Here is an 18719-nt window from a genome sequence, read left to right as displayed (position 1 = left end):
ACTACTAGCAAAACAATGTGCACATCTGCTTTTTTTTAAACATCATACAGCAGACACAGTGTGTATATACTTGTTTTTTTCTTGTGAATAATATTTTTAAAGTAGCTGTTGATATGGAATTAAAGCAGATATAGGTAAGAACCCAAACAATACAAACTTAAAAATAAAACAAAACAAATCTGAAAATCTAGCTCTGTGTAATACCAATGACCAATGAAATGACACAAGGAGAAAGTACTGAAACCTATTTAATACTTTTATATAAAAGGCTTTTTTTGGTGATGACAGCTTAAGACACCTCCCATATGGAGAATGAAGTCACATGAATTGCTCAGGTGTGATCTTTAACAGAGTGTAAAAAATCTTTATGGGTCCGTGGGTCTAGTCTATCAAATCCGAGCTTTATTTTGTATTTTCTACTGGATTCAAGTCAGGTGATTGGTTGGGCCATTCTACAGCTTGATTTTTTTTCTCTAAAAGCATTTGGGAGTTTCCTTGGCTGTGTTTTAGATCATAGTTCACATTATCTTCACCATCGTGATAATGTAGATGTTGGACTGAAGCAGTTTATATTAATTTACAATAGGGATGACCCAATCAGGTTTTTTGCCCTTGAGTCAGAGTCATTTGATTTTGAGTATCTACTGATACCAAAACCCAATCTGATACTTCTATAATACATAAAAAAAAAAAAAAAAAAATAGATCCAGGATGTTCCTTTTTTTTTTTTTTTTCACCTTATTTTATCATTCAACAACTCTGTTAAGAAACAAAGCACTTCTGTGAGGTAGCTTGAATAATAAATTACATAAATTCTTCACTTGTAGACTTTAGTGCAACAGTAAATATATATATATATATTTTTTTTTTAATTAAATCGAATATAAAACAAATAGCACCTCAATTTAAACTACCTTGCAGGCATGTAACCAAAAAATAATAAATAAATAAATAAATAAATAAATAAAAGTGCCACAGTGTTTGCAAAGGTATTTAATCAATAGCGTCTCTGCAACAAAGTGATGTCATGCCGCACCACACGTATTGCTGTTTCTGTGTGAAGTCAAGAAAGAGGTCTAACTCTGTGCCACCGCATCACTATAGATGTGTTAAAAAAATTACATTCGACTCCTGATCTGGAGGTAATGTCCGATTCCGATCGTGTCTTCAACCGCGTGATCGGATCTGGACATCCCTAATTTACAATGAGAAAGGGCAGAGGGTTGCTGAAGAACTACTGAGAGATTTCAGCCGCTGTCTGCGTTTTCACTGCCTTTCTACATCAACATTTATTCTTTTGTTCAATGCTTTTTCCCTGCGTCATTTCATTTTATTACAAGTAACATAATTTCTAAACTAGCTAGATTTGTTTTCTTTGCATATATGGATTTCCTTGGTTATTTCCAACATCCTTTAGAAATATGTTTTCTGAGAAAAATGGTGATGTGTTCAATACTTATTTTCCCCGCTGTAATTAGAAAGTTTCTGCTTTGTGTAGTTGTTCTTTTGCTCACACAGGTCAGTTTGTGAACAGTCATCCAAAAAAAAAAATAAATAAATAAATAAATAAATACATAGATAGATAAACAGGCGATTCATTCCGCTGTGGCAACCCCAGATTAATAAAGGCACTAAGCGGGAAAAGAAAATGAATGAATGAATGAATGAATAAATAAATAAAAAGAAAAACAGTCCGATTTGAGCACTTAGCCTTACAGTGTCAGCGTAGCCGCTGTGACTTATGAGTTCCAACATTTAAATTAAATCATAAAAGATTTAGGCAGGCTCACATACCTGCACGATCTCAAGCATCTCTGATTTGCTGATGTAGCCGTTTCCATCCAGATCATACATACTAAAAGCCCACTTAAGCTTCTGTTCAAGCTTTCCTCGTGACGTGACGCTCAATGCAATTATGAACTCCCGAAAGTCAATGGTACCATCGCCGTTTGCATCAAACGTACGGAAAACGTGCTCTGCAAACTTCGAGGCATCTCCATAAGGAAAGAAGTTTCCATAGATTTTCTTGAACTCCTCCATGGAGAGGTTGCCACTGGGACAGTCCCTTAGAAAGCCTTTGTACCATTCCTGGATCTCATGCTCTGTAAAGTCTGTGCTCTCTAACAGGTCCTGCATCACCTCAGGCCGGAGCTTGCTGTTCTGTTTCCCCATGGTTTCGTTTCACAAGACAGCACTAGCAAAAGAAAAGGGAGAGAAATCAGGTTAGGAAGCTCTGCAGATTTAAGTATAATAACTGTATAAGAACTTTTTGATCTAGTGTTTTTAGGTTACATTCAGATCATTTCCATTGTTAATAAAAAAAATAATAAAAAATATGGCAATTCTGTCACACATAGATTTCAATCATAAACATAAGCATATAAACTTAAATTCTGGTTAGTGTGTAAAGTTGGAAAGAGGTATTTTCACAGTTGACAAATAGGAATAGTGACCCGCAGACTTGGATTTGGACTGCAATTGGGCTTCCCACCTCTAATGTAAACCCATGCATGAAGCTCTATATGGACCCAACACTTTATGGAACAAGTTGCTGTTGTTCTGCTTGAACTGCTTCCACTTTGCTATGAAACTTTCAACAGTTGACTGTTGAATATTTAAAAATTAGTATTTTTTTTTTTTACAAATGGACTTACTGCTCAGATGGCGACCTATCACAATACCATGTTTCAGGGTTCATACACATTTTTACTACAAAAATTCCATGACTTTTCCAGGACTTTCAAGTCAGTTTTCATGACCTAATGTTTCATGTACTGTCTACATATAAGTGGTAAATCACAAGAAACGTTTAGATTTATTACAGCATATCATAAAACACGCCATAGTTTCAATTTATTTTTATACCCATGTAAAATAGATGATGCTTACACAGCACTAATAATGTTAGTTTGTTAAACTAGTAACAGTAGGTAAAACTACTTCTATTATAAAGCCGCGATCACACTGCACTTTTCGCTCCATTGACTTCCATTCATAGACATGCGAATAAGGCAGACCAGAAACGCAAGCTCGCGTTTCGCATTTCACTGCATTCGAAAGTTCAAGCCTAGTGAATTCTTACCTGCAAAATCACATTAGGTGATTGAGTGAGACCAATAGAAGATAATTTAAAATAAGAAATTTAAAATGTGGAGCAATCGCTCACTTTTATTATTGTCTAATCATATTGTTTAACCCCGCCCCTTTTCACAGCGCCGTACGACAGAACTTTGCAAGCACAAACTCTAGTGTGAGCGCAGCTTAAGTCACTTTGGACAAAAATATCTGCTAAATGACTAAATGTAAATGTAATTTCCATGACATTTCCAAAACCTTGTGGGTTTTTCTCTTTTTCCAAAACTTTTCCAGGCCTGGAAAATTCATGCATTCATTCATTCATTCATTCATTCATTTTCTGCTGCTTTTCCGGGGACGGGTCACGGGGGCAGCAGTCTTAGGAGAGAACCCCAGACTTCCCTCTCCCCAGACACTTCCTCCAGCTCCTCCGGGGGGATTCCGAGGCGTTCCCAGGCCAGCAGAGAGACATAGTCCCTCCAGCGTGTCCTGGGTCTTCCCCGAGGCCTCCTCCCAGTAGGACATACCTGGAACACCTCCCTAGGAAGGCGTCCACATAGGGCTGGGTATCGAGTTCGATACTTTTTAAGCACCGACCGAATCGTCTTGATACTATCGAGTATTGAAAAAATCTTTTTCGTTCGGTACCAAATTTCAATACCCAAGGGTATAATCTTGTCAACGTCAGTGAGCACCACTTGGAGAAAACCTGCATCCTTAACGTGCCCGGATCAAATGCTGGTGATTGGCTGTGGCGAGGCTGTCTTGAAAATCAATAGTTTACGGCGATTACGCCCACTCACACAGAGCTTGTCAAATTGTCAAACAGACATACAAATTCTGTTAACTTTTAGCACTTCTTGCTTGTGTACTGTTAAAGTTAAGTTTAAGGGCCCATTTACACTGGGGATCTGTTCTATGACCGTGTAGACAAAAAAAATGCATGCATTCGGATATTCAGCGATCGGTTTCAGGTCTTCTTCATATGTGGAAATAAATCAGATATAAATCAGATATGTGACAATGCGCCTGTCATGTAAACAGGCAGATCGGATTTATTGAGGCATTCTGTTCTGATCATCATTAAACTTGTGACAATGTGGTGCTTCTCCGCGGTTTAATGATGTAGAAGGAAGAGCGTGTGTGGAGATTCCGACGCGGTAAACAACAACAACAGAGGAAACATGGAGGAAAGTGGTCAGGCGTCACAATTTGCTCCCACCAGACCTGAGATCTCTCTCGTACCCACACATTCCTCTGAATGATGGAGTACATCATACAGCATATAAACCATAAGCGCAAGCTGCAATGATGGCCCTTTCCCACCTCCTCCGCCTCAAAATCCTTTTAAAGTTGGGCGAGCTTCGTGTTGTAACTTTTGCTTTTTGTCGCTAATAATACACTCATTGCGGGCTACACATAGAACAACTTTATTCTCTCCAACAACACCAGTGCGCACACAGGCAAAGGCTACATCTTCAACTACACGCACACATTAGGGCCATACCATTACGTAAACTGCGTGGGGGTAAATCTGGACTGAACCATTCACTGCTTATACTACGCTTCGCATATTTCGCAGAGCTATACACAAGACAGTTTCTTCCATCGTGGCTAGTGTGGCACAGATGCTAGAATCCACGTTTATGCATGCATCGTAAATCGTACGGCAAGTGTAAAGACATAATTGGATATGGGTCACAATTAAAAGAATGTGTAAACGGACAGGCAAAAAAATATGATATAGGCAGTATCATATGTATACGGAATTGAGCGTCAAGACCTGACAGTGTAAACGGGGCTTAAGTTTGTGCAGGGTAAATTTATTAATCCTTTTTTGGACCTAACGTACGCTATGTAACGTTATGTACTGTTTCGATGGCTTTAAATACCTGGCTAAGTTGATACTAAAATGCTTTAAGGTAAACAGTAAATGAAGTTTAGCTCACATTTAACTTATCTAATATAAATGTCCTTATCCTTGGCTGCATTAACAGTTTAGCTTTCATGTTTTCTTCACATTAATGTTATAGTGGAGAAAGATTAGATTTACTGGATATGCATTTTTCAATGCCTAGAAAAGAATCAAAAACAGTCAAAATAAGTCCATGCGATTTAAGTGGTTCAATCATAATTATATGAAGCTGCGAGAATACTTCTGTGCGCAAAGTAAACAAAAATAACTTTATTCAACGATTTATCCATGGGAGGATCAAAAGCTCATGGATTAAATCCAAAATATCTTCATTTGTAGATAATTAATGACAGAATTTAAATTTTTGGGTGAACTAAACCTTTAAGCAGCAGTAAGCCTCACAAATACTTAAATTTGATTGACTTAAAACTGCTTGAACTTTATTAAAACTGATATATTGTGTTAACTACACTTTGTTCTTTTTGTGCTTTTGTTCCTTTGTTTATTGGTCTTATTGGTGTTATTAGAGATAAGCCTGCAGTGAAAAGTGTCACAAACATAATGAAAAAATAATCTTGTTAAAATATATTTATTAAAATAAAAGTATCGAAAAAAAGTATCGTTCGGAACCGGTATCGAATTCAGGGTATCGGTATCGAAAATTTTGGAACGATACCCAGCCCTACGTCCAGGAGGCATCCGAAACAGATGCCCGAGCCACCTCAGCTGACTTCTCTCGATGTGGAGGAGCAGCGGCTCTACTCTGAGCTCCTCCCGGGTGTCAGAGTTCCTCACCCTATCCATAAGAGTGCGCCCTGCTACCCTTCGAAGGAAACTCATTTCGGCGCTTGTATCCGAGATCTTGTCCTTTCGGTCATGACCCAAAGCTCATGATCATAGGTGAGAGTAGGAACGTAGATTGACCGGTATATTGAGAGCTTGGCCTTTTGACTCAGCTCCTTCACCACAACTGACCGGTACATCGACCGCATTACTGCTGCCGCTGCACCAATCCACCTGTCAATCTCATGTTCCATCCTTCCCTCACTCGTGAACAAAACCCCCAGATACTTAAACTCCTCCACCTGGGGTAAGGACTTTCCTCCAACCTGGAGATGGCAAACCACCTTGTTCCGGTGGAGCACCATGGCCTCAGACTTGGTGGTGCTGATTCTTATCCCAGCCTCGTCACAGCACTCGGCAGCAAACTGCCCCAGTGCATGCTGAAGGTCCATGTTCGATAAAGCCAACAGAACAACATCATCTGCGAATAACAGAGATGAAATCTTGTGGTCCCCAAACCGGACCCTCTCCAGCCCAAGGCTGCGCCTTGAAATTCTGACCATAAAAATTATGAACAGAATTGGCCTGGAAAATGCCATGTCAAAATTCCATGACTTTTCCAGGTTTTCCATGACCGTATGAACCCTTATGAGTGTGACCCATTCTTTCACTATTGTTTGTAGAGGTAGGTCTGCATGCCAATGTGCACGATTCTATACACTTTTCACACCATTCAACTATTTGAAGAGTTGTGCCAAAGTTTTTAGCAGTATAAAAGCTACTTCTCAGAAAACAAGACTTTTTTAACATTTTAAGTAAAAAAATTTTAGATATTGGTATTGGAAAACTAAAATACAGAGAAAGGAATTGCAGTTCATTTATACATATTGCATTTATGATTGTATCTATCAGATAGTCATGCATGAACTTTAGTCTTTCTTTGATGCGGTTCAGTCACAGTAAGGTAAATAAGTGACTTTAGGTTCCAAATCTTAAAGTACTTTTCTTTATAAATATTTAGTTCTTTATAAAGAAAAGTGCAATAGCCAACTACACATTTTGGGATTAATGCGAGAAAAATGGGAAGAAATATAGATTTAAAACATGCAAAAACCAGCAAAAACATTGCCAAATACAAAGAGAACAAATCATTCTAGATACACACAAATAGCAATTGATAAAAATGGCAAAACAAAAATGAAATGTGCCAATGTAATAGGTCATATACAGTCTCTATAGCTGCGGAACCTTCTTAGAGGCCTGAAGGTCTGGAGAGCGTCAGCTGTTACGTGACATATCTATATGCAGGAAGTAACTCCTGTTTCTTAGTTGGGTCATAGTTTTTTGCACGAACCAGACAAATGCCTTGCTAAACTTCTAAGCGCACACACAAGCAGACTCCAAAAATGGTATAATACACCAATTTATAACTGAATTGAAATAGGCTGAATGAATCTTTAGAACAGAAAAGAAGAAATTGTTTGCTAGATCAAACTTCAGCTCTTCAAACCTAACACTTGAAGATCTGTAACTGCCTTTCTGAATGACCCAGCAAGTACAACACATTCTATTCAAACAGTTTACACATGCGTTATAAAAAAATTTATAAAATGTATTAAAAAGTATAAGGGAGCACTGTATAGTCTTTAGTGACACACGATCCATTAGAAACCATTATTTGCTAATCAATAAACACTGCCCACAAATCTTTATTGCAGTGACACGTTTCTGGATTATTTAATGATTGCCAACAGTTCTTTTAACACTTTAACTAATACAGTGTGGGGCTTTTTTCTCTTAAACATTCATGCTGGATGAAATGTACCAGATTCACTTTCCAAGATGGCAGATTCTTTTTTTAATTTATTTATTTTTATAATTTTTTTTATTATTGTTGAAGACGGCAGATTCTCTGAGCTCAAATTGTGAAGGAACTTTATTTTCACATATGAATCTTTTTATATCAGCTTAGCACCCTGGTTGTGTTAAAGGCACTTTTAAAAATACCAAAAAAATAAAATCTTTTTTAACTTAAACTTTTGATAAGCAGTCTACTGTATAGATGGCAAATGATTATTGTCGTTTATGAATATTAAACTGCTTTCTCTCTCACATACATTTTTTACATATGATATTTTGCTCGAGTGACGTCACTGTCACTGGACGGTAGCCCCGCTGCATGTGTTTGGAGTTTAGAGTTTGGAGTTTAGACTCGCAATTTACATTATCATCATACAATACCTCCTCATTCACTAAATATTTGTCTCTCCTACTTAGGGTGAACAATCCCTTAACACATTTATACAAACAAATCTACTTTCAAAAGTTCTGTCTCTCGAGCATCCGCCTGTCGTTTGTAGCTTTAGCCTACTAGCAACGCTGGTCAGCTAAAGCTCCTGACCTCTTTCATATACTTATTTTCTCACTTACTGGCTTGCTCTTAACCTTGTACAATGTCGCTTGCGTGTCTGTCCTTGAGTGCAGGAGAAGCATCGATGGAGGCATTGGAGCTGGAAGCAGTGGAGTCCCAGATTCGCTCCCTTGAGACGAAGCGTGCGCGGCTCCGGACTATGCTCTTACCCCGTACTCGCTCGTCAGGTAAGTGTGCAATACAACCACAGCACACCATCTTCCTCAACCCCGCGTGTTTCTCTGTCCAGGCCCAGCGCACCGAGGGCGCGGCTCTCCCAGGCGTTGTTCACGCCGACACCCGGCTACCACGGCCCCTGGGTGCAGCCGCGTAAGGTGCTTGCCGGGTCCCAGGGCAGAACGTCTCCTCCTCCGGTGTTCGAGATCCCCATGGAGAACCGCTTCGCCCCTCTCCGCGAGACGGGTCGAGATGTGGCCATCATCAGCGACTCAATCGTGCGCCACGTCCGCTCCGCTTCCTCCAAAGGTAACAAAGTACGCACTTTCTGCTTCCCTGGTCCCTGAGTTAAGAATATTTCTGCACAGATACCTACTATCCTGAGCGCTGCCGAGAGCCTCGGTGCCGTCGTCCTCCACATGGGGACGAACGACACCGGGCTCCGGCAGACGGAGATCCTAAAGAAGGACTTCAGGAGACCGATCGAGACAGTTCGACGCACCTCGCCCGCCATGCAGATCATCGTTTCTGGACCGCTTCCTACCTACCGCCGAGGAAATGAAACATTCAGTGGACTTTTTGCTCTGAATGAATGGCTATTAACATGATGTGAAGAACAGAAATTGCTGACAACATCTCCAGAATACTACGCTCTATCTGACTAGTAAGTAAAAATTCACAATTTAGCCATACAGACTTCTATTCGTCCCACATAAATAACAGTAATGCATATCTGGCTAACCCCATAGAGACTGTGTCTGTTTCTCGTATTATTAGATCAAGAAATAAACGTACTGTGTGCTCCAGAAATAATCTATTAAGAATTAAACCAGAAAAACCACTAAAAAGTGAAAATACAAATTTCATGAAGCTTGGTCTCCTAAACATCAGGTCACTAGCACCTAAAGCACTTATCATAAATGAAATAATCACAGATAACAATCTTAATGCACTCTGTCTCACTGAAACCTGGCTGAAACAAAATGACTATATTAGTTCAAATGAAGCAACTCCTCCAGTATTCCTATATAAACATGAGGCTCGTCAAACTAGGTTGTGGTGGTGGAGTTGCATCAATCTTTAGTGATATTCTTAATGTTAATCAGAGAAACGGACTTATGTTTAGCTCCTTTGAAGTATTAGCGCTTAATGTTATGCTTCCGGACACTATGCAAAAACCTATGTTATCTCTCGCTCTAATCACCATATATAGATCCCCAGGACCCCATGTCAATTTTCTAAAAGAGTTTTTTGATTTTATCTCTGACTTACTAGTTAAAACTGATAAAATACTAATTGTAGGAGACTTTAACATGCACATAGATGACGCTAACGACACATTAGGGCTCGCGTTTAGGGATTTACTACATGCACTAGGGATAAAGCAAAACGTTATTGGCCCAACCCATCGCTTAAAGCATCTACATCTAATTCTGTCTTATGGAATTGAGGTCATTGATGTAGACATTATACCACAAAGTGATAATATTACAGACCACTACCTCTTACTATATAAGCTGTGTTTACCTGAAATTAGCAGATCTGCTCCAATATATCGCCCTAGTAGAACTATTGTTCCATCCACCAAAGATGAATTTATAAATAACTTACCTGATCTTTCTCTATTTCGAAATGCACCCGCAAACGCAAATGACTTTGATGTAGTAACCAGCAGTATGGATGCCATCTTTACTAGCACTCTAAATACTGTGGCACCCATCTAATTAAAAAAGGCTAGAGAGAATAAAACTACACCATGGTATAACAGTCATACCCGCCCTCTCAAAACAGCAACCCGTGCCCTGGAATGTAAATGGAAAAAACTAATTTAGAAGTTTTTAGAGTTGTGTACAAAGACAGTATGTCCAGCTATAGGAGGGCTTTAAAATCTGCCAGGGCTGAGCACCTCCGCAAACTGATAGAAAATAATCATAACAATCCTAGATTCTTATTTAACACCATTGCTAAATTAACAAATAATCGGTCATCTTTGGAACAAAACGTTCCACCGCAAATTAGTAGTGATGACTTCATGAATTTTTTCAGTGATAAAATAGAAGGCTTTAGACAGAAAGAATCAGTATCAGAAAGAGCTTTATTGCCAGGTATGTTCACACATACGAGGAATTTGTTTTCGTGACAGAGCTTCTACAGTGCAACAGGATAACAGAGACAGGACAAAAAACAGATAATAAATATATTTAAAAAAATAGAAGTAGTGAGTGCAAATATACAGATTGACCACTGTATGTACGTGTTTATTACTATATACAACGTTATATGTGCAGCTGTTATGTGCAAGTTGGCATGTAAGTGTGTGGTTAAATAAGTGTATATGTGTATAAAAGTGTATAGCAAGTAGAGAAGTTGGTTCCACCATTATTATCATCAAGTGTTCATGAGATGGATTGCCTGAGGGAAGAAACTGTTTCTGTGTTGGGCTGTTCTGGTGCGCAGTGCTCTGTAGCGTCGACCAGAAGGTAAAAGTTCAAAGAGGCAGTGTGCTGGGTGTGAGGGGTCCAGAGTGATTTTGGCAACCCTCCTGCTCGCTCTGGATAAGTACAGTTCTTGAGTAGGAAGGGTTGTACCAGTGATTCGCTCAGCAGTCCGAACTATTTGACGTAGTCTTTGGAGGTCGTATTTAGTAGCTGAGTTAAACCAGACAGTTATTGATGTGCAGATGACTGATTCAATGATGGAGGTGTAGAACTGTTTCAGCAGCTCCTTTGGGAGGTTAAACTTCCTCAGCTGACGAAGAAAGTACAGCCTCTGTTAAGCTTTTTTGACAATAGAGTCAATGTGAGTGTCCCACCTCAGGTCCTGAGAGATGGTGGTGCCCAGGAACCTGAATGTCTCCACTGCTGCCACAATGCTGTCCATGATGCTCAGTGGGGGGAGAGCAGGGGGGTTCTCCTGAAGTCCACTATCATCTCCACTGTTTTGAGTGTGTTGAGCTCCAGGTTGTTGTGACTGCACCAGACAGCCAACTCCTTAACCTCCTGTCCGTAAGCAGACTCGTCACCGTCCTGAATGAGGCCGATAAGTGTGGTGTCGTCTGCAAACTTCAAGAGCTTGACAGAGGAGTCTTTTGAAGTGCAGTCATTTGTGTACAGGGAGAAGAGGAGTGGGGAGAGGACACACCCCTGGGGGGCGCCAGTGCTGATTGTGCGGATACTAGATGAGAATTTTCCCAGCTTCACCAGCTGCTGCCTGTCCGTTAGGAAGCTGTTGATCCACTGACAGACAGAGGTGGGCACAGAGAGCTGAGTTAATTTGGGCAGGAGAAGTTTTGGGATGATAGTGTTAAACGCCGAGCTGAAGTCAACAAACAAGATCCTCACATAGGTCCCTGGTCTGTCTAGGTGTTGCGGAACATAATGCAGTCCCATATTTACTGCATCATCCACAGACCTGTTTGCTCTGTACGCAAACTGAAGAGAGTCCAGTGAGGGTTCAGTGATGTCCTTCAGGTGGGCCAGCACCAGTTTTTTGAAAGACTTCATGACCACAGATGTTAGTGCCACCGGTCTGTAGTCATTCAGTCCTGTAAGTTTGGGTTTCTTTGGGATGGGGATGATGGTGGAGCATTTGAGGCAGGAGGGCACTTCACACAGCTCCAGTGATCTGTTGAAGATCAGGGTGAAGATGGGGGCCAGTTGGTCAGCACAGGATTTTAAACAGGCTGGTGTTATAAAATCTGGGTCTGGTGCTTTTTTCCTCTTCTGTTTCCGGAAGACCTGGCGCACCTCCTCTTCGCTGAACTGAAGTGCAGGTATGGGGGAGGCGGGGGGTGGTGGAGGTGTTAATGGTGGCGTGAAGAGCAGTTCAGAGTGGGTGTGGGGAGTTTTCTCAAACCTGCAGTAAAACTCATTCAGGTCGTTTGCAAGTTGTTCATTGTCTCCAGTGCTGGGGGATGGTGTCTTGTAGTTTGTGATGTTTTTCAGACTTTTCCACACAGATGCTGAGTCGTTGGAAGAGAACGGACTCCTTCGTTTCTCAGAATAGTTTTTTTTTGCGACTCTGATCTCCTTTTCCAGTGTGTATTTGGCCTGCTTATACAAGGCCCTATCCCCATTTCTGTAAGCAACCTCCTTAGCCTGACGTAGCTGTCTGAGATTTACAGTGCACCATGGTTTGTCATTGTTGTATGTGAGTTGAGTCCTGGTAGGAATGCACATGTCTTCACAGAAACTGATATAAGATGTTACAGTCTCTGTGAGCTCATCCAGATCGTTTGCAGCAGCTTCAAAAACACTCCAGTCAGTGAGGTCGAAACAGGCTTGTAGATCCCGCTCAGTTTCGTTAGTCCATCTTTTCACAGATCTTAATACAGGTTTGGCTGTTTTCAGTTTCTGCCTGTAGGTTGGAATGAGACGAATCAAACAATGGTCAGAGTGTCCCAAAGCTGCTCGTTGGACGGAGCGGTATGCATCCTTTATTGTGGTATAGCAGTGATCCAATGTATTACTGTCTCTTGTAGGACATGTAACATGCTGTCTATATTTTGGCAGTTCACGGGATAGTTTTGCTTTGTTAAAATTCCAGAGAATGATTAAAACAGAGTCCATGTGTTGTTGCTCTATCACCGTGATCTGATCAGCTAGTTTCTGTATCGCCAGGCTCGCGTGCAGAGGAATGTAAACACTGACGAGGATGAACGAGCAGAACTCGCGCGGGGAGTAAAAAGGCTTACAGTTAATAAACAGTGCTTCGAGATCTGGATAGCACATCTTCTTTAAAACCGTTACATCTGTACACCACCTTTCATTGATGTAAAAGCACGTCTCGTCACCGCGCGATTTCCGCGTTGATTCTTCGTCGCGATCCGCTCTGAACAGCTGATAGCCCGGTAGGTAAAGCGCGTTGTCCGGTATGGTGTTGTTCAGCCAGGTTTTCGTGAAACACAGAGCAGCTGAATGCAGAAAATCCCTGTTTTTCTGAGAGAGCAGAATGAGTTCGTCTATTTTTTTGGGTAGAGAGCGGAGATTTGCCAGATGGATGCTAGGCAACGCGGTCCGAAATCCGCGCTGTCTGAGTTTCACAAGCGCGCCTGCACGCTTTCCTCGTCTGCGCGCTTGAAAGCGTTTGAGTAGCTCTGCAGCTCCTCCGACTACAATGTCCAACAGAACATCAGATAAATCCAGGTATGGAAAAATATTTGGTGGTGCATGTGCCCGAATGTCCAACAATTCGTCTCTGGTGAAACTAATTGTAGGAATTTGACTCGAGACAGGACACACTAACAAAAAGACAAACACTACTGCAGAGCACAACACGGAGGCGGCCATCGTCATCGGCGCCATCTTGGTAACTTGGTAAAATAGGAGATATTAAACTTTCTGCACCGCCTTATACTTCAGATCCAGCAAACATCCCACCGAATCAAAATAACCTACAGTGCTTCAAAATCATAGAACAGAAAGAGCTAGATAAAATTATAAATAGTTCTAAACCAGCTACGTGTATGTTGGACCCAATTAAAACAAAGTTACTGAAAGAATTGCTACCTGTTATAGGAGAACCTCTTCTTAACGTTATCAACTCTTCTTTATCTTTAGGCCATGTTCCAAATCCTTACAAGCTAGCTGTTATTAAGCCTATTATTAAAAAACCACAACTGGACCCCAGCAACTTAGCTAATTATAGGCCTATTTCTCTCAAGGTTTTTTTTCTTCACTTTCGCCAATTAGTGAAGTTTTTTTTCCCTCTCCGCTGTCGCCACTGGCTTGCATGGTTCGGGATCTGTAGAGCTGTGCATCGTTGGATTTGCTCTTCAGTGTTTGGACTCAGTAGTGACTTTTAAACCACACTGAACTGAACTTAAACTGAACTGAACTTAAACACTAAAAACTGAACTACACTGTTCCAATTTACTATGACCTTTTATGTGAAGCTGCTTTGACACAATCTACATTGTAAAAGCGCTATACAAATAAAGGTGAATTGAATTGAATATTTTAGCAGTGAAAAAAAAGGATTACTAGTAATCGCAAAGACTAGGATCAGAGGAGGAAAATGTGCTGTTATCTTAATACATGTAACCAAATTCTCTACTGAAGCACATGCCCTTTCAGTCGAATAATAAGAGTCCGTTAAAACTAAAGTAAATCCTGAGCAACTCCTCTTTGGATTCTTGTTTGTGTTTTGACTCTCCCATATGATAAAAACAGTAAGAGTGGATTGCATCTCTGCAACTGCATGTTCAGTTTAAACTATCTTTAGCAGAAAACAACAAGAAAAGCAGATCCTGAGGTCACACTGCATTAACTATGAGCAGCATTCACAAGACACTTTTTTACATTTCATTTGTCACGTGCTTGAGGTGTTATGGCTGACAGGCATGTATTACATATCTGATTCAATTGAACATCAATTTAAACACCGGGGACAGGCTGGGGCTTAATTACAACACAGTTAGCAATGCTGTGTTCATGTACAATAATGAATCTCTGTGACCTATTGCCATGTTGCCAAGGAAACCGGCACTACATGCAGCACTGGTTAGCAGAGAGAAAACAAATCAACGAGACTACAGATGTTTGCATCTTTAGAAGGAAGACTGCTGCTCGAAATCTGTATTTAGGCATTTGGAGAGAGGAGAGAACAGTATAGAACAGTGTGTATAGAATGTATAGAATTTCTGACCATTCCTATGCTGTTCCTTTTTATCTGATTCAGCACAAACTAATGTCATTTTCAGTTTGTTAGTTAGTTATGCATTTCTGACAAATATGCTAGGATTTGTTAATCAAAAATGTAAAATAGTAGGTCAATTAGGAGTTTATCCAGAAACTTCTTTGTCTTTTAAGCCCATTCTTTTATTTTACATCAGCTGTCAAACAGGTGCTGTCCAGTAGGTGGTGAAAATGTTTATTTAAATGTGCAGCCTTTACGTGCAAGAAGATGAGATTCTGGGAAAGATCTGTTCCAGTTGTTTACATGCATGTGACCAATCACCGGTCTACAACCTTGCAAAGGGTTACATATCTTGCATTGGACTTGACAGACAGAATGGCACTGATATCATGAGCTTCACACTTTTCAACCTTTTCTGCTTTATTTTTATTTCTGTTTATTCATAAATGATTTATTTTTGTTTCAGTTATTCTGTTTACAGTAATTATAAACAGTGTTAGTGAAAGTTACTTTAGAAAGTAATGCATTACAATATTGAGTTTCTCCCTCAAAAAGTTGTGTTACTTAGTTAGTTTATGGAAAGTAATGCGTTACGTTACTTGAGTTAGATTTGCGTTACTTTTTCTGACATGGCTGAGGCTTGATCTCTTTCAGAACTTGCAGGTTTTTTTTTCTTATTATTATTTTTTAAATAGAGGAGCTCTGTAATTAACAACACACTGTATAGCTTTCATTTACCTTAAAAAAAAACACAAATTAATGTAGGATAATGTTATCTTCTGAGAACTTCCAGACATCAGAGCTACACATGCCATATATAAGCAATTCCATGCAAATTTCAACCTTGCCATCAAAAAAATAAGTTTTTACCAAAATAGCGAAACCGTTTCTAGATTTTTTGTCTAAGCAAGTATTTTACACGACTTTAAAGTACTCAAAAATGTCTTTATTAGTGTTTTCAAACTATTATAATTGATTTACCAAAGTCACACTAATGCCATTTACACATCTGTCACATCCATAACGAAAAAGTGTCACAACCATAACGAAGCTTTTCCCTCATAAATGCATAAATGTCAAATAAAACCAAATCAATCATTTTTGGTTTATAGTGAACCAACTCCTAATCTTTTGATGAGGATTGTTTCTTTTGGGTTGTGCAGTTTAATTCTCGGAATTTCTACAAAGTATGTTGTATACTGTAAACTCGCAGGTCACATCCATAACACATGTTTTTTTTTCCTAATTTAATATATAAAAAAAGTTTACAGATTGACATGTTTATGCTCCCAGAACTCTGTGGTTAGTTGTTCTGTAAAATATAAACAAATTTTATGAATATTATATTATTGTACACTTTCTCTGTGAATTTATGTTTTTTGATTTTACTGCAAATGTCACATCCATAATGTTGGAATTGCTCATATACAGATTAATAAAAATCTAAAGCAAAAAGTAAAATCCCTGTCTATTCAGATAATCCTCTTTTCCTTTCAAGTGTTCAAAATAAAGAGAATATTTCTAATCGCAGAAAATAAGGCTCTGCCATCTTCCTTTCTGTCTGTTCCTCCATTCTCTCATTGTGTGCAGGATTCAACGTGACTACGATCATTTTAATTCAGCAATTTATTTTTTAAACGTGAATTAACTAAACTAAAAAGTAACTCGCATTACATTTTTTCAAGTAACTCAAATATTATTACTTTAATACTTTTACTTTACTCGTTACTTAGAAAGTAATATTATTTTGTTACTTGCATTATTTGTAATGAGTTACACCAACACTGATTATAAAACACAGTATGTTACATGTTTACCAATGTGCACATACACAAACTCGCACACATATGCACACACAAAATAGGACAGTGCTTATAGCGTGAATCCTAAGGTCAAGATTTGTATCTCCCTCATAAATGCATAAACGATAGTAAAACAGTGTTGAAAAGCATGTGATCGAAATAACATGACCTCTAAAAATGTTTCATGGCAGAGCAATCATAATACCAGAGGCAGCTTCTGTGAAAACTAGTCCAATCTTAGTGATACACATTTGTTGAACTCCATGTTAAGAAACATAAATGACTTTTAAACAAAACAGTCGTGCTACTTGTACAGTTGTTGGTCTAATGTGTTTTTGAAATGTTTGTGCCTCAAAAAAAAAAAAAAAAAACGGTATAATTTTGTAAGTGTAAGCTAGACATTTAACATTTTTATCTGTTTTCCCAGTGTCCCACGTTAGGAAATAAGTTTTTGAAAAGTGAGACAGTGCAATTGGCTTAATGTGAGATGGTTTGTGAGGTTATTGATAGGTTTTTAGTGTTATTATAAAATAATAGGACTGTTACTGCAGATGCTTATGGTGATGTGAAGTTTTCTTATGGGACGGTTTGTCCTTTGTGGTTTGAGGTTGCATCTGTGCCTGGTATTCCCTATGTTCATTCATTCATTCATTTTCTTTTCAGCTTAGTCCCTTTATTAATCCAGGGTCGGCACAGCGGAATGAACCCCCAACTTATTCCCTATGTTAAGAAAATTTGTTCCCATAAGTATAGTAATACAAGTAATTTTTTTAACTTGTGGTGACATTTTGGTCCGCATGAGAGAAAAAAAAAGCTTAACAACCATACAGGATGAAATGTTTTGAAAATCTATAAGTAGCGAGGGGTAAGTGTTGGGTTAGAGTTAGGGGATATGGGGAAAAAAATTGTCAAAAATCCAGCCATTCCACTTTATTTTGTACATCTAATGATTAATTGAATGCAATGTATACTTCAAGTCACAACGACGAAGAGGAGAACATCTGGGAAAGAAATAGTGGGAACTCTTCTATCTACACTGAAAAACATCATGTCTGCAAAACTGCTGCAAACAATTTATTTGTGTTGAATTTAAACAAATAAAATTTAATGTTCTACTTAATTTGTTTGTTTAAATTCAGCCCAAATAAGTTGTTTACAATGACTTAACGTCAATTTTTTTAGTAAATTTAAGAAATCATCTTTGAATAATAACAACATAAGCCAATGATAAGCTACATAATGCCTTTAAAATATATGTATAAGTGGATCATATTGTCTTTTTTTCTGATGACATTCAATTATCCATCTTTCAAACATCCAAAATCAAGTGCATTATACTATTCCACATAAATCAAGCTGATTTTAGCCCTTTATCATAGTTACCCACATTAGGAAGCTGCAGATTTTCTCAGATGATTTGCAGAAAGAACACTAATATGTCCATCATTTCTTTTAGAAGTTTGTCAGTTGAATGCACATAATTATCAAAACTATCCATTGTGCTTGTGATTAAGCAGAAGTGACCCCGACACTGACTTTCACAAAAAATTTTCTCCAAACTCCAGGCAAAAATCATGGCGCTCCACTCTACAACAAAAATCCGCTGACATATGCTGAAGCAAATGCAAACACACACAAGTGGCTGCACTCAGGGATAATAAGGTACCTCATGTCCATAGTTAAAATTACTGCTGGATCTGTCACCATCCTACCTGAGGGACATTTAATATTGTACTGTTTAACATGTTGTATTGTAGTCTAAACAATCACAATAACTACAATTTTAAGCTTTCACGTTATGTAGTTTTTCATATTTGGTGGCACATTTTGATATATATTTGTTATGGTTGTAGCCGTATATTTGTTGTATTATTGCCTCCCGTTATCTCTCTCTCTCGCTTTCTCCAAGCCTGTCATTTCT

At 39.0% G+C, this 18719-nt stretch overlaps 1 protein-coding gene across 2 annotated transcripts in view; it reads right to left on the bottom strand.

Moving 5' to 3' along the window:
• Window positions 1-18719, bottom strand: part of LOC130243057 (neurocalcin-delta A) — an 85715-nt gene that overhangs the window by 9533 nt on the left and 57463 nt on the right. For both annotated transcript variants that reach the window (XM_056475094.1, XM_056475095.1), the window contains one exon: window positions 1795-2194. In XM_056475094.1, the coding sequence (XP_056331069.1) occupies window positions 1795-2172 (378 nt within the window). In that variant the 5' untranslated portion in view covers window positions 2173-2194. The remainder of the gene's footprint in view (window positions 1-1794; window positions 2195-18719) is intronic.

This window comes from Danio aesculapii, chromosome 16, assembly GCF_903798145.1.
Source record: "Danio aesculapii chromosome 16, fDanAes4.1, whole genome shotgun sequence".
Taxonomy (NCBI): Eukaryota; Metazoa; Chordata; class Actinopteri; order Cypriniformes; family Danionidae; genus Danio; species Danio aesculapii.
This window is presented reverse-complemented; position numbering and strand designations above follow the sequence as displayed.